This window comes from Physeter macrocephalus, chromosome 14, assembly GCF_002837175.3.
Source record: "Physeter macrocephalus isolate SW-GA chromosome 14, ASM283717v5, whole genome shotgun sequence".
Classification (NCBI taxonomy): Eukaryota; Metazoa; Chordata; class Mammalia; order Artiodactyla; family Physeteridae; genus Physeter; species Physeter macrocephalus.
The window spans coordinates 11650484-11669810 of NC_041227.1; the positions used below are offsets into that span (position 1 = coordinate 11650484).

Sequence of the window (19327 nt, forward strand, 5' to 3'; positions counted from 1 at the left end):
TGGGAGAGGCCGCAACAGTGAGAGGCCTGCGTACCGCAAAAAAAAAAAAAAAAAAAAAAAAAAAAAAAAAAATTAGTCTTCTAAATATTAAATCTGTAGCCCATATGCTTCTGTTTAATCTGGAATCTAATTTGGAAAAATGTGATGACTTTGTGAGTTTATAACAGTAATGGAAGCAAAACAGATAATTGTATTATAATAAAGAGATCATAATTGTCCTAGAGGCTTTTTGAAATGTCTGCTGGACTACAAAGTCTAAGAAAATCTATTTAAGTGCCCTGGGGTCTTTTCCCAAAATCAAAATGGTTGCTCATCAGATTGTCTCTATATTTGAAGTAGCGTTAGAATTGGTTGCCCAGTGAGTGTGGGTTGATTTTAGTCAGCATGTCCTCTATTCCCATTTAAAATGTTTTTTTTACAAGTGGTGTGTAACTATAAGTTTATATTTGTGACTGAGGACAGGATCAGTGAATCTGCTGGATAATAATATTTGCTACTATTTATTAAACTCTTACCATGTGCCACGTTAGGATTACAGAGTGAGCGTTATTTGATGGAGCAAAGGAATCTGAAAGGTCAGATTGAATTTATCTAATAATATAAAAGCTGCTGTTCACTGAGCTCTTTCTTTGTGCCAGAGGTTGAAGTGGACGCTTTGTGTTGTATTTGTGTTACTCCCCAACGTCTTTGCAAAGGAAGGGTCGTAATAGCTGAGGTGCTGAGGCCCATCTGGGAGACCAAGTAACTGGAGTGGGGTCCTGAGCTCTTTCCACTGAAGCACAACGTGTCTCTATTCTCTGGTGCTTTTTGTTTAGAGTAATTTATTCTGCGTGTCACCGGTGCTTTCTCCCCAGTTCTACCACCCACCACAGTTAGGAAGAATTTTGTTCACTAGGACTTCAGACCAATTTGGAAAAAAGTCTGGCTCAGTAGTACTCAGCCTTTTAAATGAATGTTGTTCATCATTTCCTTGAAATAGTTTGAAGATTTTCAGTTTCCTTTTGTTTGTTGTGACAGATTACTATAGTCAAATTAAACTAAAACTTTTAAGCTGTTTCAGAGGTTGGGGGTGAGGCTTAGAGGTAAATGGGCATGAGGATGTTTCATTAGCCTTTGTGTTGAAGGATGCTGTCCCCTAAATTATTGCTATAATCCTTCATGAAGTTTATTGAAAATGATTTATTAACTGTAGACAAGGTTGTTGCCAAGAAAATCAGTTTTTTATTTTTAATATATAAATTTATTTATTTATTTGGCTGCGTTGGGTCTTTGTTGGCTGCGCACGAGCTTTCTCTAGTTACCGTGAGCGGGGTCTACTCTTTGTTGCGGTGCCTGGGCTTATTGCGGTGGTTTCTCTTCTTGTGGAGCATAGGCTCTAGGCACGCGGGCTCAGTAGTTGTGGCTCACAGGCTCCAGAGTGCAGGCTGAGTAGTTGTGGCACACCGGCTTAGTTGCTCCGCGGCATGTGGGATCTTCCAGGACCAGAGCTCGAACCCGTGTCCCCTGCATTGGCAGGCGGATTCTTAGCCATTGCGCCACCAGGGAAGTCTGAAAATTAGTTTATTTAGAATCATATTATTCTGCTTTACTCTGAAATGAGTTAACTAAGCCTCTAATTAACTTTATAGGGTTGTTGCCCTCTTTGCTTCCCAGCCATTAAAAAAAATTATTTATTTATTTATTTTTGGCTGCGTTGGGTCTTTGTTGCTGTACGCCGGCTTTCTCTAGTTGTGTCAGGAGGGGGCTACTCTTCATTGCGGTGCATGGGCTTCTCATTGTGGTAGCTCTAGGCATGCGGGTTTCAGTAGTTGTGGCACGTGGGCTCTGGGGTGCGTGGGCTTAGTTGCTCTGCGGCATGTGGGATCTTCCCCGACCAGGGATCAAACCCGTGTCCCCTGCATTGGCAGGCGGATTCTTAACCACTGCACCACCAGGGCAACCCTCATGGCTAGTCTTAAAAGGCAAGATCACTGAAATTAAATATGCCTTTGGATTTGGGGTTATGAATTTGGATTTGGTATATGAGTTTCCATTCTGTGTTTAACCTCAACCAAGGCATAAGTGTGTCTCATTAATCATGAAAAGGTGTTGGAAATGTGTCTTTTCTGGGAATGAAATGAGCAGATAATGCTTCTTAAGGTGTTACTATATTAGCTCCTCTCAGGCATGAGCTTTATGATCTACCTAGATCTTGTCTGATTCTCGCACATTTTTGCTCTTTTGAAGTCCATGCTTTCTATAGATTAAAATTAACTAAGACATGAATTTTCTACCCTTGCAAATTCCATCCTGATATGAATAGAACCATTGTCTGCCAGTACCATTGTGATTTGGTACAAAATGCAAGGCAGTCCTTTCCTCTGTTAGTAGATAATTTATATGTAATGATAAGTCTGATTATTCTTGGAGGCTTACGTTCTTTGTTGCACAGTTTAACCTGCTCATTGAGGCTCCATGACCCTTTACCTAGATGACAGTCAAATGTAGTCAGGTAAATAAGTTTCCTTTTGGTTTGTAGTAGAGTGAACCTTTACAGTCTGGAACATTTAGAGGACGACTGCCAAGGAACTATTTTCCCTGTTAACTCAGAATTTATTAAGCACCAAACATAAAGAATAAAGTACAAAAAATTTTTTGGAGGGGACGAAGTTTTTTTAAGTTTGCTACATTTTTTTTCTTTCTTAAATAGTGTGTTTTGAACGTAATTTATTAATATTATTTTATAATATTGGTTACTGTGTACCCTAAGAAAGTGATGTTTATTAGCTAACTTTGTCGTAGTTTATAAGCATTTCACCTACATTACCAGTTCATCCACCCAAGAATAATATGATTATTGTTTGTTAATCATGTGAAATTGGTGGTGGTAACCGTATTTGATATATTAAAAGGTTGAAGTCTACAGAGTAACTTGCTCAGGGTAGTTCAACTGAGCACCTGAGTTGGCACCCAAACTCAGATCCCCAGTCGAGAGTTTTCTCTACCTCACCCAAAAAGCCATGTCATAGCTTGTTGCCGTTATTCTAAATCAGTGTCTTGCAGCAGGGGACCTTTTATGTTCTTTTGTGTCTTCTTTAGTTATGAGGTAATGTGTATTATAAATGATGTTACTACTAATTAAAATGCCACTGTGAATTACTTATTTAAGTTTGTGTTGGAGGCAGGGTTATTCCTATACAAATGTTAATTCCATGAGGAAAGGGACTACATCTTATTTGTGTACTCCTCTCTCCCTAGTGCCCAGAATAGTGCCTACTGTTTAGTAGGTGTTCAGTAATTATTTGTTGAGTGAATAAAGCAATGAATTTAATTCACTCTCTTGTGTTCTAGTGTGCTTCTTGAGTGGGAAAGAAAGGGAGTTGGGCTTATCCCATAGTCTTTCTTCTCTGCTGCTGCTTGGAGTAAGTAAGTGGTATAAAGATACACTGGTAATAATCATGATGGCTTTGCAAATGGGGATTAAAAACAAAGTTTGCTTATGGAAGTGTGAATGTTTATATGAATCTCAGCTATCACCTGTGTTGTGTTGAGATGTTTGAAATCCATGGGGTTTGTAGACTGCTGTTTTTCTCCTACCTCCCCCTTTTTTTCTTTGTTGTTAAGTTGTTAGAGTTGTTTCTCACTGTTGTCTGATTCTATCACCTCCTTTTTAACATTTTATTTTTTTAACTTCAGGTTTGGGCTAGAAAACTAGATAACCGAACCTGCCACAAGCGTTCAGCATAGATTTAGATGAGCTTGAATTGAGGGAAGCCCGCACTGGCAGAAGGCATGGCCTCTATTAGGTGGTCTTAGATATTCGTTTGGGCTGTGCAGAGGCCTTTTCATTTTCCATTAATGCTAGTCTTTTGAATGGGTGAGACTGTGGAACAGTAGGGTTCTAGATTGGAGAATTGTTAGTATAGTGTACTATTTACAGAAAGAATTTGGGTTGTTAAAATACTATAGAGCCAATTAAAGCTCATGATTTTATTTCTGAAATTATTTGGACAGTGAACAGCTACTTTTTATTGTTTACTAAGTCACAGTAGCAGTATGAAATTGAAATGAGCAAAATTACTTTATGTTTTAAACACGCAAAAAGCATCTCAAGGTAAGGAATTCTATTTGTTACTGACTACTGCCAGTTTACAGAAGGAGCACCTCTAGATAAATGAGACCTGAGAGTTTGAGAGTTAAATTCTTATGTCATGTGAAATCCAGTTCTAAAGAATGATTATGATTTGGATTTACTGGAGGTAATGTGCTTTTTCATATTTTGCAGTTTAATATAAGAATATTTATGTACAAGTTCCTTTTTGTAAATTTTCCCATGTAATTGCATTTGCATCACCAAGCATATGGTAAGGACATTTATGAATAAAATATTTAATCAGGAGTTAAAGGCTGCAAATTTAAAAATCAGGCTTGTGTGATTGGACAGTATATGATGTCCAGTTCCTTTTTTTTTTTTTTTTTTTGGCCATGCCGTGCAGCTTGCAGGATCTTAGTTCCCTGACCAGGGATTGAACCCACACCCTCAGCAGTGAAAGCACGGAGTCCTAACCATTGGAATGCCAGGGAGTTCCCTCCAGTTCCTTTCTAAAAAATTAACTCCGAGGTATTCATAGTTCTCTTAGCAGGAAGTAATTAAGATTTGAAAAGGAAATTTTTACTGTCTCATATGTTTGTGTCTCTGCAAAGCACTTTCTACCCAGTTAGTTCCCAGGCACTTGTTTCTTTTGTAGACTCTACAGTGTGCTGCTTCAAGCCATGACATCATGCTTTCAGAAACTTCCTTCCCTACTTGTAAATTTTAGGTTTCCCCAAAACTTTAGCAATATATATCTTCATTTTCAGAAAAAGATCTACTCTAGTAAACTACTGTTGTTTCTTATTTTCCAGGAGTTTCCCAATCACTTAACCTCTCTGAACCAAAACAACATTGTTGCTGGAGCACTTGTTTTTAAGGTATGCATAATTTGGCTCTGTAATTTCAGGCCTGTTCATAATCTGTAATGTTTTTGAATTCTTCAGTGATTTGTGTGGAAAATGACTTTTACTTTTGGCTATAGTATTAGAGAAACAAGAAATTTTACGCAGTTTGATTTCTTTTTACTCTTGAGATTTAATTAGAAAGTCAATACAGGGAAAATTGTTGGCAAGAATGTAAAACCTTCTAGCCAGCACTGCCATACACTTTAAATGTAGAGACATGAAAATTTACCACGGAGGTGTTGTTAAACATAACTCGGTCAATAGCATCTTGGTCATAGAAACTTTCGTAGTTTGCTTTTGATTTCACAGATTGCTTATGTTAAACTTGGTTTTCAAACTTGTGGAAATAATTCCACATTGTTTTCTGTTGTGAATGAAAACAAGTTCCCTTTACCACTGACTGCTTGTGATCATCTCGACCAAAAAAGTTTTGCTGTAAGAGTGTTCAGGATTTTACAGTCCTTTGTCAGGACACTGCAAGCATTGACACTGCTTTGTGTTTTTTAGCACTTTCCCTCTAAGGGCTGAAAGCACATGATCATACCCTATCTCTGAGGTGGTAATTAATAGACAAGTTAACCCTTGCTTTCTTTGGGAATAAGGAAATTGATGCATAAGGAATTTAGAGAAGTTATACAAAGCTCAGGGAATGGATTTGCACTCATCACACTGAATTTGTATAATGCTTTTCTTTTCAAAGAACTGAGTAACTGTTACCAGGATTCCTTCAGTGTTTTAGCTCTCAGATTGCTACAACTGAGGCTTTGTCAAAGAGCGTATTACAGAGTGCTTTGGGGAAACTGAGGCAGCAAGCAGTGGATTGGCAAGAGTTGGGCATATAATTGCTATCTGAGTTGGGAGTAGAACTGAAAGCCACAGCTGAGAAGTTTGACCTGATTTAACATTGTTTGTTGCTACTTAGCAGCAAGGCTGGTTTCTACGTAGATGGCACATGGCTACAGACTACAATTTTTTTTCTTTGAAAGAAAAGACAGTTAAGTGTATTGAACCAAGCCCCTTCTTATTCAAGAATATGTTACACAGTATCACTCTTAACAATCACCAGCAAATCACAAACATATTCATTTTGATTTAAAAACACTTCCATTTTGGGAATTCTCTGGCGGTCCAGTGGTTAGAACTCTGCGCTTTCACTACCGAGGGTCTGGGTTCAATCCCTGCTTGGGTACCTAAGATCCCGCAAGCTGCACGGCATGGCCAAAAAAACCCAAACTTCCATGTTTACAAAAATAATAAGTGTTTGTGTTGAGTTACTTTTAAGAAGTTCTCCTAGGGAAGGGCAGAGGGGAACTTGATAACGTCTCAAACCTAGAAAAGAAAATAAGGTTTGCAGCTTGTTAGGCTGCAGAGGTAAATTTTTTTTTTTTTCCCCTTTAGTGCACAGTATGGTGTGATGGTTTTTCTGTGATGAACAATTAATAATGAATTCTCTTTTAGGAAGTATTTCTTTAAATGGACCACCTAATGGTTACATCTGTGTGGAAAGAAAATCCTCCGTTGCCCACTTGGCATTGGGCCAAGTGTGCGAGGGGGCTGCAGTCAGTCACTTGTATTGGATGCAAAGGTCTCGAACAGTCTGGGTTGTTTCCAGGCATTATTTTTGGCTCATTTTATTGTCTTGTGAGTGATTGTGCCTCATCATGTGTCTTTCTCTTGAGCACCAAGTACATTGTGGTCTTTTTTTTTTCTTTTAAGTAGTTTGGTCATATTTCTTTTCAAGAACCTTTTATTATTGTGTGATTTGATATATGGGCCTGCTGTTGGACATTATTTGCTTGATGTTGACATTGTCTTTTTGGAAATGATGATGTAGGATGATAGTGATTGCCATGTTTCTGTACTTGTGGTTGCCCTGCCTGCAGGTGTTTGGATAACATTTGGAGTCAATGAATTGCTGTTTCCAAGGGGCAGGGGATGGTGGATGCTGGTAGGGGGAGGTGAAGGTAGGGTGGTATGGTGGTGGGGGAGTGAGTTCACTTGCAGAAAACATAACCACATTGCAGCTAGAAAGATGTATTGGACAGGGATCTTGGAAGTAAGTGTTGGATGTAAGGGAATGATGTGGGTATTTTAGATGTATTTCAAAGCTTTTATAGGAAAAGTGGTGTATTCCTTAACTTTTTGTTGTTGTTGACAAAGTTTCTCTGAGAGTGAAGCCTCTCAGAAGCTATGAGAACAGATTAATAGACGTACAGTTGGTTGCTTAAAGACTCTTCTTGTGTCTTTGAGGAAAAGTTTAACAAGTAGTTTCTAGCACTTGAGAATGTACAATCTGCCATAAAAGGGTTCACACGTAGTAGATGCTTAATAAATTTTTGTTGAATAGTGAATAAATATATCCTAAAATTGCTGTTGGTACTGTTAATGTTCCTTCATGGTGAGGAACTGGAATATTCCTTTGTATCTGTGTACCCATACTATATAAGATATAATAAAGAAGAGAAGTGGAGATATTTCTTGCAATGTTTTGGCTATCTTAAAAGCTTGTCCATAATTGGGATGACTTTCTTTTTCCCTCCCTCCCTCCTTCCCTCCCTTACTTTCTTCCTGTTTTTTAAAAAACACATCTTGTTTGGAAACATCACTTATTACAAACGGGAATGATGTGTTGATTGCACAAAATATAGATACTTCATTATGTCATGTGTAAATCCTGATAAAAATTGGATATTAAAAATGATCTTCCCTAATTGCTGAAGTAGGTATTTCATACTGCAGCAATTTAACAATCTGTTAGTTGAAAGTGATTAGGACTAAGTGTATTGTAGGTGTTTCTGTAAACTGTTTCTAGAAGAATCTGCCTTTTTGTATATTAAATCTCTCAGACTATGCACTCAGTATGGCCCAATCTTGCTAGATTCATTGCTGAGTTAGGAATATGCAATTTGTGCCTAATCACCCTTTAGCACATCATGTACAATTTTAAAAAATGCTTTTATAGAGGTACCCATAATTATCATCTCACTCCTTATAATGTCATAGTTCTTATATGTACTCCACAAATTTAGGATTTGAGAACAGGATGAAAATGTTTTCTTGAGTTGGTTTCTCAAGCTCTTCAAATAGGAAAAAACCCAGATTAAAGGTTCTCGTCTGTGCTGGAGGCAGGGAAATAGCACAGCACGGGCTTAACAGTCAAGGTGTTTGCAACGCTGGGGAAAACTAGAGTCTCTGTGTTTCAAACTTTTCAACCTAATTTTACTGTGTGTGAAATATTGTTCTTCTGTAAGAAGATTCTAATAAAGCATTTTAATCTCTTTTAAGTCCCTAATTTATCTGATGGAAAACCATCCTTAAAGACAGGTGTAAAGGAAAAGATAAGTTTTCATTTAAGGATTTAATCTCAGTATGGAGCACTGTTGAGCAACAGGTTCTAAATTTATACGGAAGTAATATCTCTGAAATTCTGTGATTCCCCTGAATGCTTCTGTGAACTATATAGATAGCAGTAATGAAAAACTTTATTTGTTCTTTGAATTATGTGAGTAAACCATATATTTCCCCCCATTTATAGCTATGATAGCTGCCTGGCTTCTCTTAGGGGAGGAGCATCTGTTTGGGTAAACTATTAGCATCAATGTTATAGAGCCTTTTGAGATGAAAAGGGGGTTTTCTTTTCCTGTCTGAGAATATAAGCTGCTTAATACATTAGTAAGATTTTATTTTGTGGATTCGTATTATATATGTACTAGAAATAACATGCTTGCCCCTCTACCCACTAGATACTAATAGGTTCTGCCATCCCCCAAATATGACAACTAAATAATGGCTCCAGATATTGTCAAATGTCTTTGGGGAGCAAAATTGCCCCCTCTTCAGAACTACTGCTTCAGATTCTCTTTTCAGGCTTAAAGACACATAGAAATGTTAAATTAGTAAATGACTAAAAATGAGTACTGGTTGTTGAATTTTTATTGGTCATATTGGAAATTAAAAATCTGTAAAATACGGAGCCTTATTAGGAGGGTTTAAAATTTTTTTTACTTGCTGTTCTGAGCTACTGGTTTCAACCAGTTGTTTTAAAGACATAACTCCTCCAGGTGTACCTGGGGTTAACATTTTGGGGGCAGTTTTAATTAATAACTTGTTTGTTCCCTTTCTCAACTTCTAGAAAACCTATGAATTTATGTCTGTGACTGGAAATGCTAGCAGTGGGCCTGCTGTAGAGAACATTAGCCAAAAGAGATCCCTTTGGGCCCCACCCTTTCTAAATTTAGTTCATTCAGTCTCAGACTCTCAAGAGCCACCCAGGGCAGAGTTGGGTTGCTCCTTCTGGATGCAGGTAGACTCTGGAGCAAACATTTTGCTTTTGGCTTATGTTTTGACCTGTGACCTGTGGTTGGTGTTGTGAAGTTGTGAGTATACTCTTCAGAAAAATGCCCTCAAGACAGAGTTTAGAAAGAGAGGGAGAGAGTGAATAAGAGAAGGAGGGGGAAGATTGAGAGAGAAATGTTTATATTTTGGCAGCTGAATGAAATAAGAACAATGAAACAAGGTCATAGCTGACTTCTGAAAGGTTCTGGACTTGTTTCTTGACACTGGCAACTTGTCTGCTAAGACCATTACCTAGATCTTCAAGTGCATCTCCTCTGTTATTTTGTTCTGATTTCAGAAGTAAGGAACAACTGCAATATTGGAGAATTTTGTTGTATAAGGTAATGTTTATGCCTCTATTAACCAAAGTCATAGTTTAGCTGAGGTTTGTTTTTGTTTTTTGTCTTGTTTTGAACTTTGTAGTCCTTTTGGCTCTCAGCAAGAGAGGGTGTGCCAGGACTCCTCAAGTAACTTAATTGCTCTGGTCATTCATCTCTTTCTAGAGGTCCAGCATTAATTAAAAATCATTTTGAGACTTCAAAAATAAAGTAACAAAAATTACTCTATAATAGAACTTCTAATTGGTTAGCTTGCTGGTTTGTGCTTTGGTTGGCTTTTTCTATTCCTTGTTGCTTACTGGTTATTTTTGAGTACTTTTGATTTGCTTAAACATTTTCAGCTTTTTGAACTATGACTATGAAAATGAGCAGAACTGTCCTTATTTTTGACTTGTGAAGAAATTTAAATGTATTTAGGATTAATGCCTTTGGAAGTTACAAGATGCAGTAAACAATCTGTGCTCCGCAGGCTCTACCCCCACAAGCCACGCTAGTAAAATCGTCTGTCTGAAATCTGTTCCTCTCTTCTTCATCTTCTCCGCTTTTGCTTTTAATGATAGAAATACTATAGAATGTTCTTTGCTATTCAAGTGATTTCTCAGGATCATGAGCATTGATGTGGGTGCAGCAGTTCTTGTTTGGCATCTGTAAATAAATGAGACTATCTCAAACAAACCTTGTAGGAAAACAAAGAGATCTTTTACCATCATAAGGAAAAAGAAACAGGAAACGTGAGGAATTCTTCTCTTTCTTCAGTCAATGTAAAGGAAAGCTCTAAGGTTGCCAATCTGAGCATATGGCCCTAAAATGGAAGCAGTGTTTACATTCACCTGTTAATGGTGTTACAAACCCAGTTTGCTTTCAGTTTCTTACCATTTTGAAACCAGAAACCTTTACCATATCCCATATACAATGGAAAACCTCTTCATATTTTTTAATTTGCATTTTTGAATATAAGCTATAGTTTATAATTCTTAATATTCAACAATAAACATTATCATACCATGCCGATTCTCTTTGTAAAATGAACATGCAGGGCATGTGGGTATTGTAAGTCATTTAAAAACACTATGAGAAATTCACAAGGCTAGTGAACCTTACTCTATACCAAGGAGAGACACATTTCTAATACATCAACATAGCTACGTACTAAACGGGGCTATTATCATACTTGAGTAGGTGACACCAATTTTGACTGAATATTGGCAATTACATATCTCCTCTATAATTTATCTTTTTATTTTCTTTCCCTTACAACTTTCAGGTAGAACTTTAGACTTCATAGCACTGAATTAACCTGCACTGAAAGCTGTTTACCTGCAGTTGTTCACTTTTGTTGAAAGTGACCATGTCTCAAGTTCAAGTGCAAGTTCAGAACCCATCTGCTGCTCTCTCAGGGAGCCAAATACTGAACAAGAACCAGTCTCTTCTCTCACAGCCTTTGATGAGTATTCCTTCTACTACTAGCTCTCTGCCCTCTGAAAATGCAGGTAGACCTATTCAAAACTCTGCTTTACCCTCTGCATCTATTACATCCACCAGTGCAGCTGCAGGTAAGCGTATGACTCCAAGTGTCTTCTGTTTCAAATGTTTTCTTAGCCTGTTTTCTGATCTGATAAGTAGATTGCAGATGTAGGGAGCTCTCACACACATTTACCTTCAAGAAGCAGAAGAAAGTATACCACCCACGCTGCTTTATCCCAGATATAGAACACACTTGGTTGTATATTGGGTTGATGGAGGCCTTTGACACACCATTTCAAAGTGTAAGAAAGAAAATTGGAAACTAAACTATAAAGCCTTGTCTATTATAAAGTGGTAGCTGGCAGAAAGAATTGAACAGTAAATACCACTTCGGATAGTCATTGTTATATGGGAAAATTCTGCTTTTATATATTTCCCAGAATTGATTTGTAAGTGTAAGCCTCCTTTTTGGATGTCTATAAGATTTTTCCCAAGCAAGGGGGCAGGCAGATTTATTGGAAAGCAGAAGAGTGTGTTGGCATTTGATAATTTTTATTTTGAATAAGTAAGTTTAAATTGAGATTCCAGAGGTTGCTAAGAAATCATAGCGAGGACCAATTAGAAATTGAACAAAGAAGCAGAGATTTTTTAAAAAGAAATAAGTTTAGAAGCATTCAAATTTAAATATTAAAATAAAAATGAAATAAATGTGCTCATTGATCAGAAAAGACTTGAAACCCCTGGGAAAAAAACCCTAAAAACAATATTCTGCTCCCCAAACCTCCCCTTCCCCCAAGTTGCAAAACCAATTAAATGGGGTGTCAGCATAGGTGTCTCTATACTAGAGTCACCTTATAACAAATTCTTTTCAACCTTAAGCCTGACAGTTTCCCTTGCATTTCCTCCTCTTCCTTCATCGTCTCGTTTCCTTTACTTTGTAAATCTGTTCTTAGAGTGTTAGCTTGTCCCACTCTCAGCAGCATGGCATCTGTCATGCTGCTGCCTCTAGACTTCCTTGGACCAGCTCACCAGACAGCATTCTTGACTTGTCATGGTCCCCTAGCGATTCAGTGTTCCCCATATTTGCCATTTGAATACCATCTTAATAGGAAATGGCACAGACTATTTCAGTCCTCTGGGATTTATTGCTTTTTCTTCTAATGTGTTCTTATATCCACATTTTATTGACTTTATAAAACTCCCACCCACCAAGGCCATTTTATTTTACTTACAATTATCAGAAATAGATATGGTCTGAGGATGGCAGCCTCTGGAGATAAGACTAGAGGACACCCTAGGAATGAGAAGTTAGCTGTGTGGAAAAGGACAGTCGTTGTTTGAGAAACGGTATTGGCATATTGAGTTTTTATGAAATAACGAACAGGGTACAGCTGACAGCTGTTGCGGTAACCAGTGTGTGTGTGTTTATGCTCAAAAGACCTCCGTGTCATTCCCTTGGTTATAATAGCAGTGCTTCATCTGATTTCAAATCTTGTGTGCTTGCCATGGTTTAGTTATTCCTCTGACTTCTATTCTCTCTCTTTTGAAGACACACCCCCTCCTAGGTTACCTGGCTTCAACTGGTTCAGAAAAGATCCCAGCTGTGTCTTCAGATATGTGCCCCAGTGTGGGTTGCAGTATTGCATCACTGCTGCTTTAAATCCTTAGACCTTCAGCTTGTTTTCCCTCTTTTTTCATATCCCTGGGAGAGCTGCAGTCTTAAATACTGCTAGTTGACTTCAATGCTCTTACGTTATTTTTCAGTTCCTTCTAACATGGCACACCCCAAAGAGAAAACCCCAATGTGTCTTGTGAATGAGTTAGCCCGTTTCAACAAGATTCAACCTGAGTATAAGCTTTTGCGTGAGCAAGGTCCAGCTCACTGTAAGGTAAATATTGTCCATACTGCTTCTGCATTTATAACCCACTAGGAATGTTTTCTTTCTTTTTATACAGTTGCAAGTGGTTCTGTGATGCAAAATACATATTTTCAAACTGCTGAGGTTGTCTTAAAGAGATGCAAAAGCACAGATTGTTGGCGAGTCGCTTCTTTTTTCATCCTTGCAGAATGGGTCAAAGAAAAGATGTGCTTCTTTGGGGGATATTTGGCTTTTAAAACTCCAATTAGTGTGTGGTTGTTTAGCATTCTGAATAGAGACAATTCCCAAGCACCTGTGAATGATTTCCTGTGAGTTTTCCAGGCTCTGGGCCTCCTGGCTTCTGCCTACCTCTGGCTCCTTTCCTGCTTGTTTGAAAGTGCATGTGTACCTTAGACTGGGCAGGGAGAGGAGGTGAATGGGAAATCAGTTTTGCCACTTGTTAGCAATCAGATAACAAAGTTTGAATATGAGAGGTAAAATTAGTCTCCCAGTGAGTATTTTGGATTATCTCTGATTTTAGGTACCCTTCTCATTCCCCTCATCTTAGAGAATGAAAGACTGACTGTAATTTGAATTTTTCCTATTTGTTATTCAGGAGTTCAGTCTTTTAAGCTTGTTTGATATCTGTGCTAATGTATCAGTACATCTTGGAACTTAAATGTTTGCATATCTGGCTTTATCTTTTGCAGCTGTAGTATGAGACATAAGGAATTGGGCCTCCTGTTTCTGATCCTAGCCTTGCAGTAAGATAATATACTTTTATAAGGATGAGTTATTTGTCTCTTTATGCCTCATTTTTCTTGACATGCAAACCTCAAACCTTGAATGATACCAGGTTTCTCTTTTCATTTGACTAAAAGTAACATCAACCACAATCATAAATAGGCACCATAGGATAGCACACAGTTAGGTGAGTTGCCTTTGGAGTCAGACAGATCTGGGTTTGAATCTTAGCTTCTTACTAGCTGTGTGACCTTGGGCAAGTTGCTACTTTTTTTAAACCTCAGTTTTCTCATCTGTAAAATGGGGATAATAATACCTACCAAATAAGTCTATTGTGAGATATATTAAAGTGTGGAGCACAATGTCTGGCACATAGTAAATGCTTGAGAAATGGTACTATTATTATTAGGCAATTATGCATTTAAGAAAAACAGAAATTTCCCACTCACATGAAGCTAGTTTTAATATTATTCTAAGGCATAATTATATTTGAAATGTTTCTTTACTTTTAGAAGGCAATTAGCCACTTTTTATAACTGTTCTGTTTCTTCTACAGGATTTTTTTTTACAGATCTTAACTTTGGGATTCCCTTTATTAACTGTTTTTGATATTTTTGGAAATATGTACTTTCTCACTTGAACTTTAGTACTGTAGGTAATTTGGCTGTGTGTTCAATCTGTAACTGCATTTTTTTTTTTTTTTACCTACAAGTTGTTCAAAGAGGAAAAGTTATTCCCTCCTAGATGATTGTTAGACTGTTTAAAAAGTCAGAGGTCTGGTGTACTTTTAATTCTGTCTGAACCAAGATCTAACCTCACTACCAACCCTCCACACAGAAGGCAGCAGAGTGGCAGCAGCGCCGACGGGGACAGTCCTGGAGAAAGGCAAGACTGATCATGAAATTAACTCTTTTCTATCTTTTAGCATTTTCCCCTTCAATGTCTTTCCATGAAAGGATCACAAAAATGACTCAGGGATTGCACAGGATTGCAAGCTTCTTCTGCCATTTGACCTTTCATGCCAGCCAGGGTTTTGAGTTCATGCTATTGGTGCTTAAATGAGTAGCGTTATGAACTGCAGCACAAATATAGGAGACCCCTAATATTTCAAGGGGGATGAAGGATTCTTTAATTTTTCCCCTTTAGTGGAAGCTGTGCACTGAGGGAATCCTGAAGTTAAGACCTATAAGAAAAATCAGCTGTAAGGCAAGTGGGCCCCATCCCTTTAGGGACCAAATTTAAATGACCTAGGCATACTCAAATTACCATTTCTCATGTGAATTATTTGTCAATGAAATAAAGTGATATTCGGTGATAAAGAAGATGAGAAGAATAAAAGCTCCAAAGTAGTGAGTTTCAAACGTTGAAGTGCATCAGAATCACTTTGGGAGCTTGTTAAAAATACACATGCTTGGGTCTCCCCTTGTGCTGTTCATTCGAAATCTCTGGGCGTGTGTATCTTACCAGACTTCCCAGGTTATTCTTCAGATGCACACCAAAGTTAAAGAATCACTGAGCTGTGATGGGTCATGGGTTTTTGTTTTTTTTTTGATAGAGTATTAGTCCAGTTCTGATCGGATTAACATAACCTAATTTTACAAATGGAGTGTGCACATGAGTTACCTTTATACTTAAAAAGGAAGAAGGAGGCTTGCCATTGTCAGTATTTGTTGAGGACAAAATTAGCTGTTTTGGATGCCTCCTTAGAATTGGGTTCAGAAACGTTTTTAGATCTTTGCTTGCTATGAATCTGATTTGCTTCTGCAAGTGGAAGCAGTGTCTGACTAGTGCAGTCTTAGGAAAGTAAAAGGCAACATTTTTGAACCTGGCTGACATTCCCAAATTTATTCGAGTTTTCGTCCTAATGGGGTTGTGTTTTCAGACAAGCATCCACAAACAAATTACAACATCAAAACAAATACTGTCTTCATTTATATGAGGTACTACTGTGTGTCTAAATCAAGTTTGCTAAGTTTCTTCCACGAGAAATAATGGGAAGACAATTTTCTATTTGGATGGCTTCCAAATCATCAGCATTTAATATTTTAATATATAAGAGGACATTTTTTAATCTCTGTACTTACCCCCATCTTTCAAAGCATAGTTTTTTCATGGAGCGCTATGCAGTACAAGTCAATGATATGTGTATCTTTTTGTGTTTATAAAAAGAACGAAAAAGAGGATGAAGGGATAAATTATCAAGATAATGACCAGGCCTTTTAAACCATGACCATAAATTATGTTCAAGGACCAAGTGACATATTATAGTCAACATCAGGTTTCATGAATTGAGAGCTCACAATTTTCATTTGTAGGTGTTTACAGTACAGCTAACACTTGGAGATCAGCACTGGGAAGCTGAAGGAACTAGTATTAAAAAAGCCCAACACACAGCTGCTGCCAAAGCTTTGGAAGGAACAAAATTTCCTAAACCTATAGTCCGCCCTTTTCGTAGCGAAGGAAGGAATCCAGGTATTATGCGTGGGCCAAGACAGGTTCCTTTCAAAAGTGTGTCTAGAGGTATCCGTTTAGTATGTATATGAATTCTTTCTTAACTAACTTGTTGGTTTTGAAAGCACAGAGTCTGCACTACCAGTGGCAAATGCTTATCTTTTCAGGTCTTAGCCTTACTCTAAAGCAGTGGTTCCCAGGCTCCAGTCCCTCTACTCCTGCTGGTCTGGAGAGGTGGTCATGGGAGGTGAGGGATGTCGCCAGATGATTTCCGAGATTTTTAGAAAAGCATAATGAAAATAGATGTTTGCTTTTGATAAGGTTGTATAGATGCCAATAATGTGGGTTTTAGCTAAAATCACTTCAACTCCGTGTAGTCATATTGATTATAACATGTTGATCATAACCCCTGATTATCAGTTTTATGTTTCCTGATCATTAACAAGAATGAGAAAATATTTTAAATATTTGTTTCTTAAATACAAATTAGTAGGTAATATCTCTTCAAGCAAGGGCCCAACTGGGGAGAATACTGATAAAGAAGAGTGTCTGGCGAGAGCTTGGGAACCACTGACCTGGAGGCTGTAGGTAGAAGTGGCTGTTTTAAGAGATTTACCCCTCCAGTACATGAAGTCATCCCAGGCCCTTTGCACTCGGGAATGATCTGGGAAGATCTCAAAAGATCTCGGTCACAGCTTTCTTGTTACTTTTGATTGCTTTGTGGTATACTTTCTTTAAATTTATTCTCTACTGCAGATAAATTTTATGGGTCAGAGCTGCTCTTACTTAAAATGCAACTATTTGAATTGTGTAAAAAATATAATTCTGATGCTAGCTAGAGAGAGGTTGGTTATTCATGTGACCCTCTGACTTTGCAAACTCAAAGATATTCTTATAAATTTGATTTATGCACTAAATTTAGTCAAACCAGTTATGGTACCAAATCGAGTCATTTTTATTTTCCTCTACATACATCCTAAAGAGGCATTTTAAAGTGGATTTTTGTGTGCATTTAAATCTAACTTTGCCATTGCTAGTGTTGTTCTGTGTTTGATATTAAAGTGTTGTTTTTAAATGTGATTGTGCACCTACACTAATCCTTCCAGGCTGGTTTTCTTTTTAAATGATTTTTAAAGGTTTATGGATTGGTTGAAATGAGAGGGGAAAAAAAGGAAGATGAATAATGAGTATTTTCTAAAGTTGCTACTTCTGAGATAACCCAAGATATACTTGCTCCTGTTGTATACGGCAACGGAACTCATTTTTCTAACAAATATTACCACAAGTCAGATCCCATTATAAGTATCAAGAATGAAACATCCAGTGCTTCCCTGGTGGTCCAGTGGTTAAGACTCCGTGCTTCCACTGCTGAGGGCGCAGGTTCAATCCCTGATCAGGGAAGTTCCACATGCTGTGAGGTGCGGCCCCCCCCCGCAAAAAAAATTAAGAATGGAAACCTCTAAATATTTTGTGGGTCTCATCTGACTTCTCCAGATAGAATTTACTTGTCTCCTCCTCAGCGATACTGCACCTTTCCTTATAGCACACATAATGTTGTATTGTAGTTCTTTGAGTGTGTTTTGTGTTCTTTGAACTCCTCTGGGGCAAGAATTGTGTTCAAGCTTAGCACAGTACTTTGCCTCCAGTTAGTACTGAATAAATGAATTGTTCTATGAAATAGTGTGTACAAACATCCTTCTAAGTGTAAGCCAGTCAGTCAGTACAACCAAAGTTATGTTGGTTGAGTATTCCCAAACAAATGATTTGGACGGTCCTATGGGATTTTTTAATTATGGAATTTGATGTGTACTGGAACTTATTTCTGACAACTGGCTTTCACTGCTAACATCTTGTGTTACACTGATGCTCCCCTAATAGCCGTTACAGTATATTTTGTGCTGCTGACTGTGTATTAATACGTAGAAATCACAGCAGATTCTTGGATTTCCTGACCTGATGCCTAGCAGTGAAGTACTTAGATCTTTTCCTGAAATACATCATGAATCCAATTAGTAGAAAGCATGCTATTCTTTTTGATTTTAGTGAGTGTCATTCTCATATCAGAAAAAAATAATTCTTTGTGTTGATTCTGTGTTGCAGAAAGCATAACCCCTACTGTAGAGCTAAATGCACTGTGCATGAAACTTGGAAAAAAACCAATGTATAAGCCTGTCGACCCTTACTCTCGGATGCAGTCCACCTATAACTACAACATGAGAGGAGGTGCTTATCCCCCAAGGTATGTGTTTGTTTTGTTTTCAATACAGGTGAAGATATATTTGATCTTTTACATAGAATAATAAGATCTTTAGATTGTAGAGCGCATAATGGTTTGGTCCTCTTTGGCCTGCCAAATGCTAAAGTCAGTCTTAATTGTCTTGGTGTCATTGGAACTGTATCTTGATGCTCTTTTAACTCCTGTCATCGGAAAGGGCCTGAGCACATCCCTCACGAGCAGTACGGCTCGTGCCCCAAGCTATCTGGTTAAAGCTGTCACCCTTTTAACTGCTTTGTGCAACTGAGTCATATTTTTATTTTTTAAACAAAGATGGCCTAATGATGTTATTTTATTTTTTTAAATTTATTAATATTTTTTTTGGCTGTGTTGGGTTTTCGTTGCTATGCGTGGGCTTTCTCTAGTTGTGGCGAGTGGGGGCTGCTCTTCGCTGTGGTGCGCGGGCTTCTCATTGCGGTGGCTTCTCTTGTCATGGAGCATGGGCTCTAGGGCATGTGGGCTTCAGTAGTTGTGGCGCGTGGGCTCAGTAGTTGTGGCTCACGGGCTCTAGAGCGCAGGCTCAGTAGTTGTGGCGCACGGACTTAGTTGCTCCGGGGCATGTGGGATCTTCCCAGACCAGGGCTCGAACTCGTGCCCCCTGCATTGGCAGGCGGATTCTTAACCACTGCGCCACCAGGAAAGTCCCAAACTGAGTCATATTTGAGCATGATTCCTGCAACACCACAATTCTCAGCATTCACAGATTTCCTGATTATTGTTATTGGGTACTTTTTGACTGTTGAACTTACCTATGTGTTTGTAAATAGCCTTGGTATACAGATGCAGTAAAATATTAATTGAAACCTGAAAATGCCATGCATTAAAAACCTTCTGGGGGCTTCCCTGGTGGCGCAGTGGTTGCGCGTGCGCCTGCCGATGCAGGG

The 19327-nt window shown here is 38.2% G+C and overlaps 1 protein-coding gene across 23 annotated transcripts in view; it reads left to right on the plus strand.

Annotated features, from left to right (window-relative positions):
* Window positions 1–19327, plus strand: part of STAU1 (staufen double-stranded RNA binding protein 1) — a 61973-nt gene that overhangs the window by 8777 nt on the left and 33869 nt on the right. For 4 of the 23 annotated variants that reach the window (XM_055090583.1, XM_055090588.1, XM_055090587.1 and 1 more), the window contains exons 3-8: window positions 4885–4950; window positions 10915–11203; window positions 12879–13003; window positions 14555–14602; window positions 16033–16237; window positions 18269–18407. In XM_055090583.1, coding sequence (XP_054946558.1) covers window positions 10999–11203; window positions 12879–13003; window positions 14555–14602; window positions 16033–16237; window positions 18269–18407 — 722 coding nt within the window. In that variant the 5' untranslated portion in view covers window positions 4885–4950; window positions 10915–10998. Of the gene's footprint in view, window positions 1–4884; window positions 4951–10914; window positions 11204–12878; window positions 13004–14429; window positions 14603–16032; window positions 16238–18268; window positions 18408–19327 lie in introns of those variants that run through there. The other 19 variants (XM_055090585.1, XM_055090586.1, XM_024128322.3 and 16 more) reach the window with 14 other exon arrangements.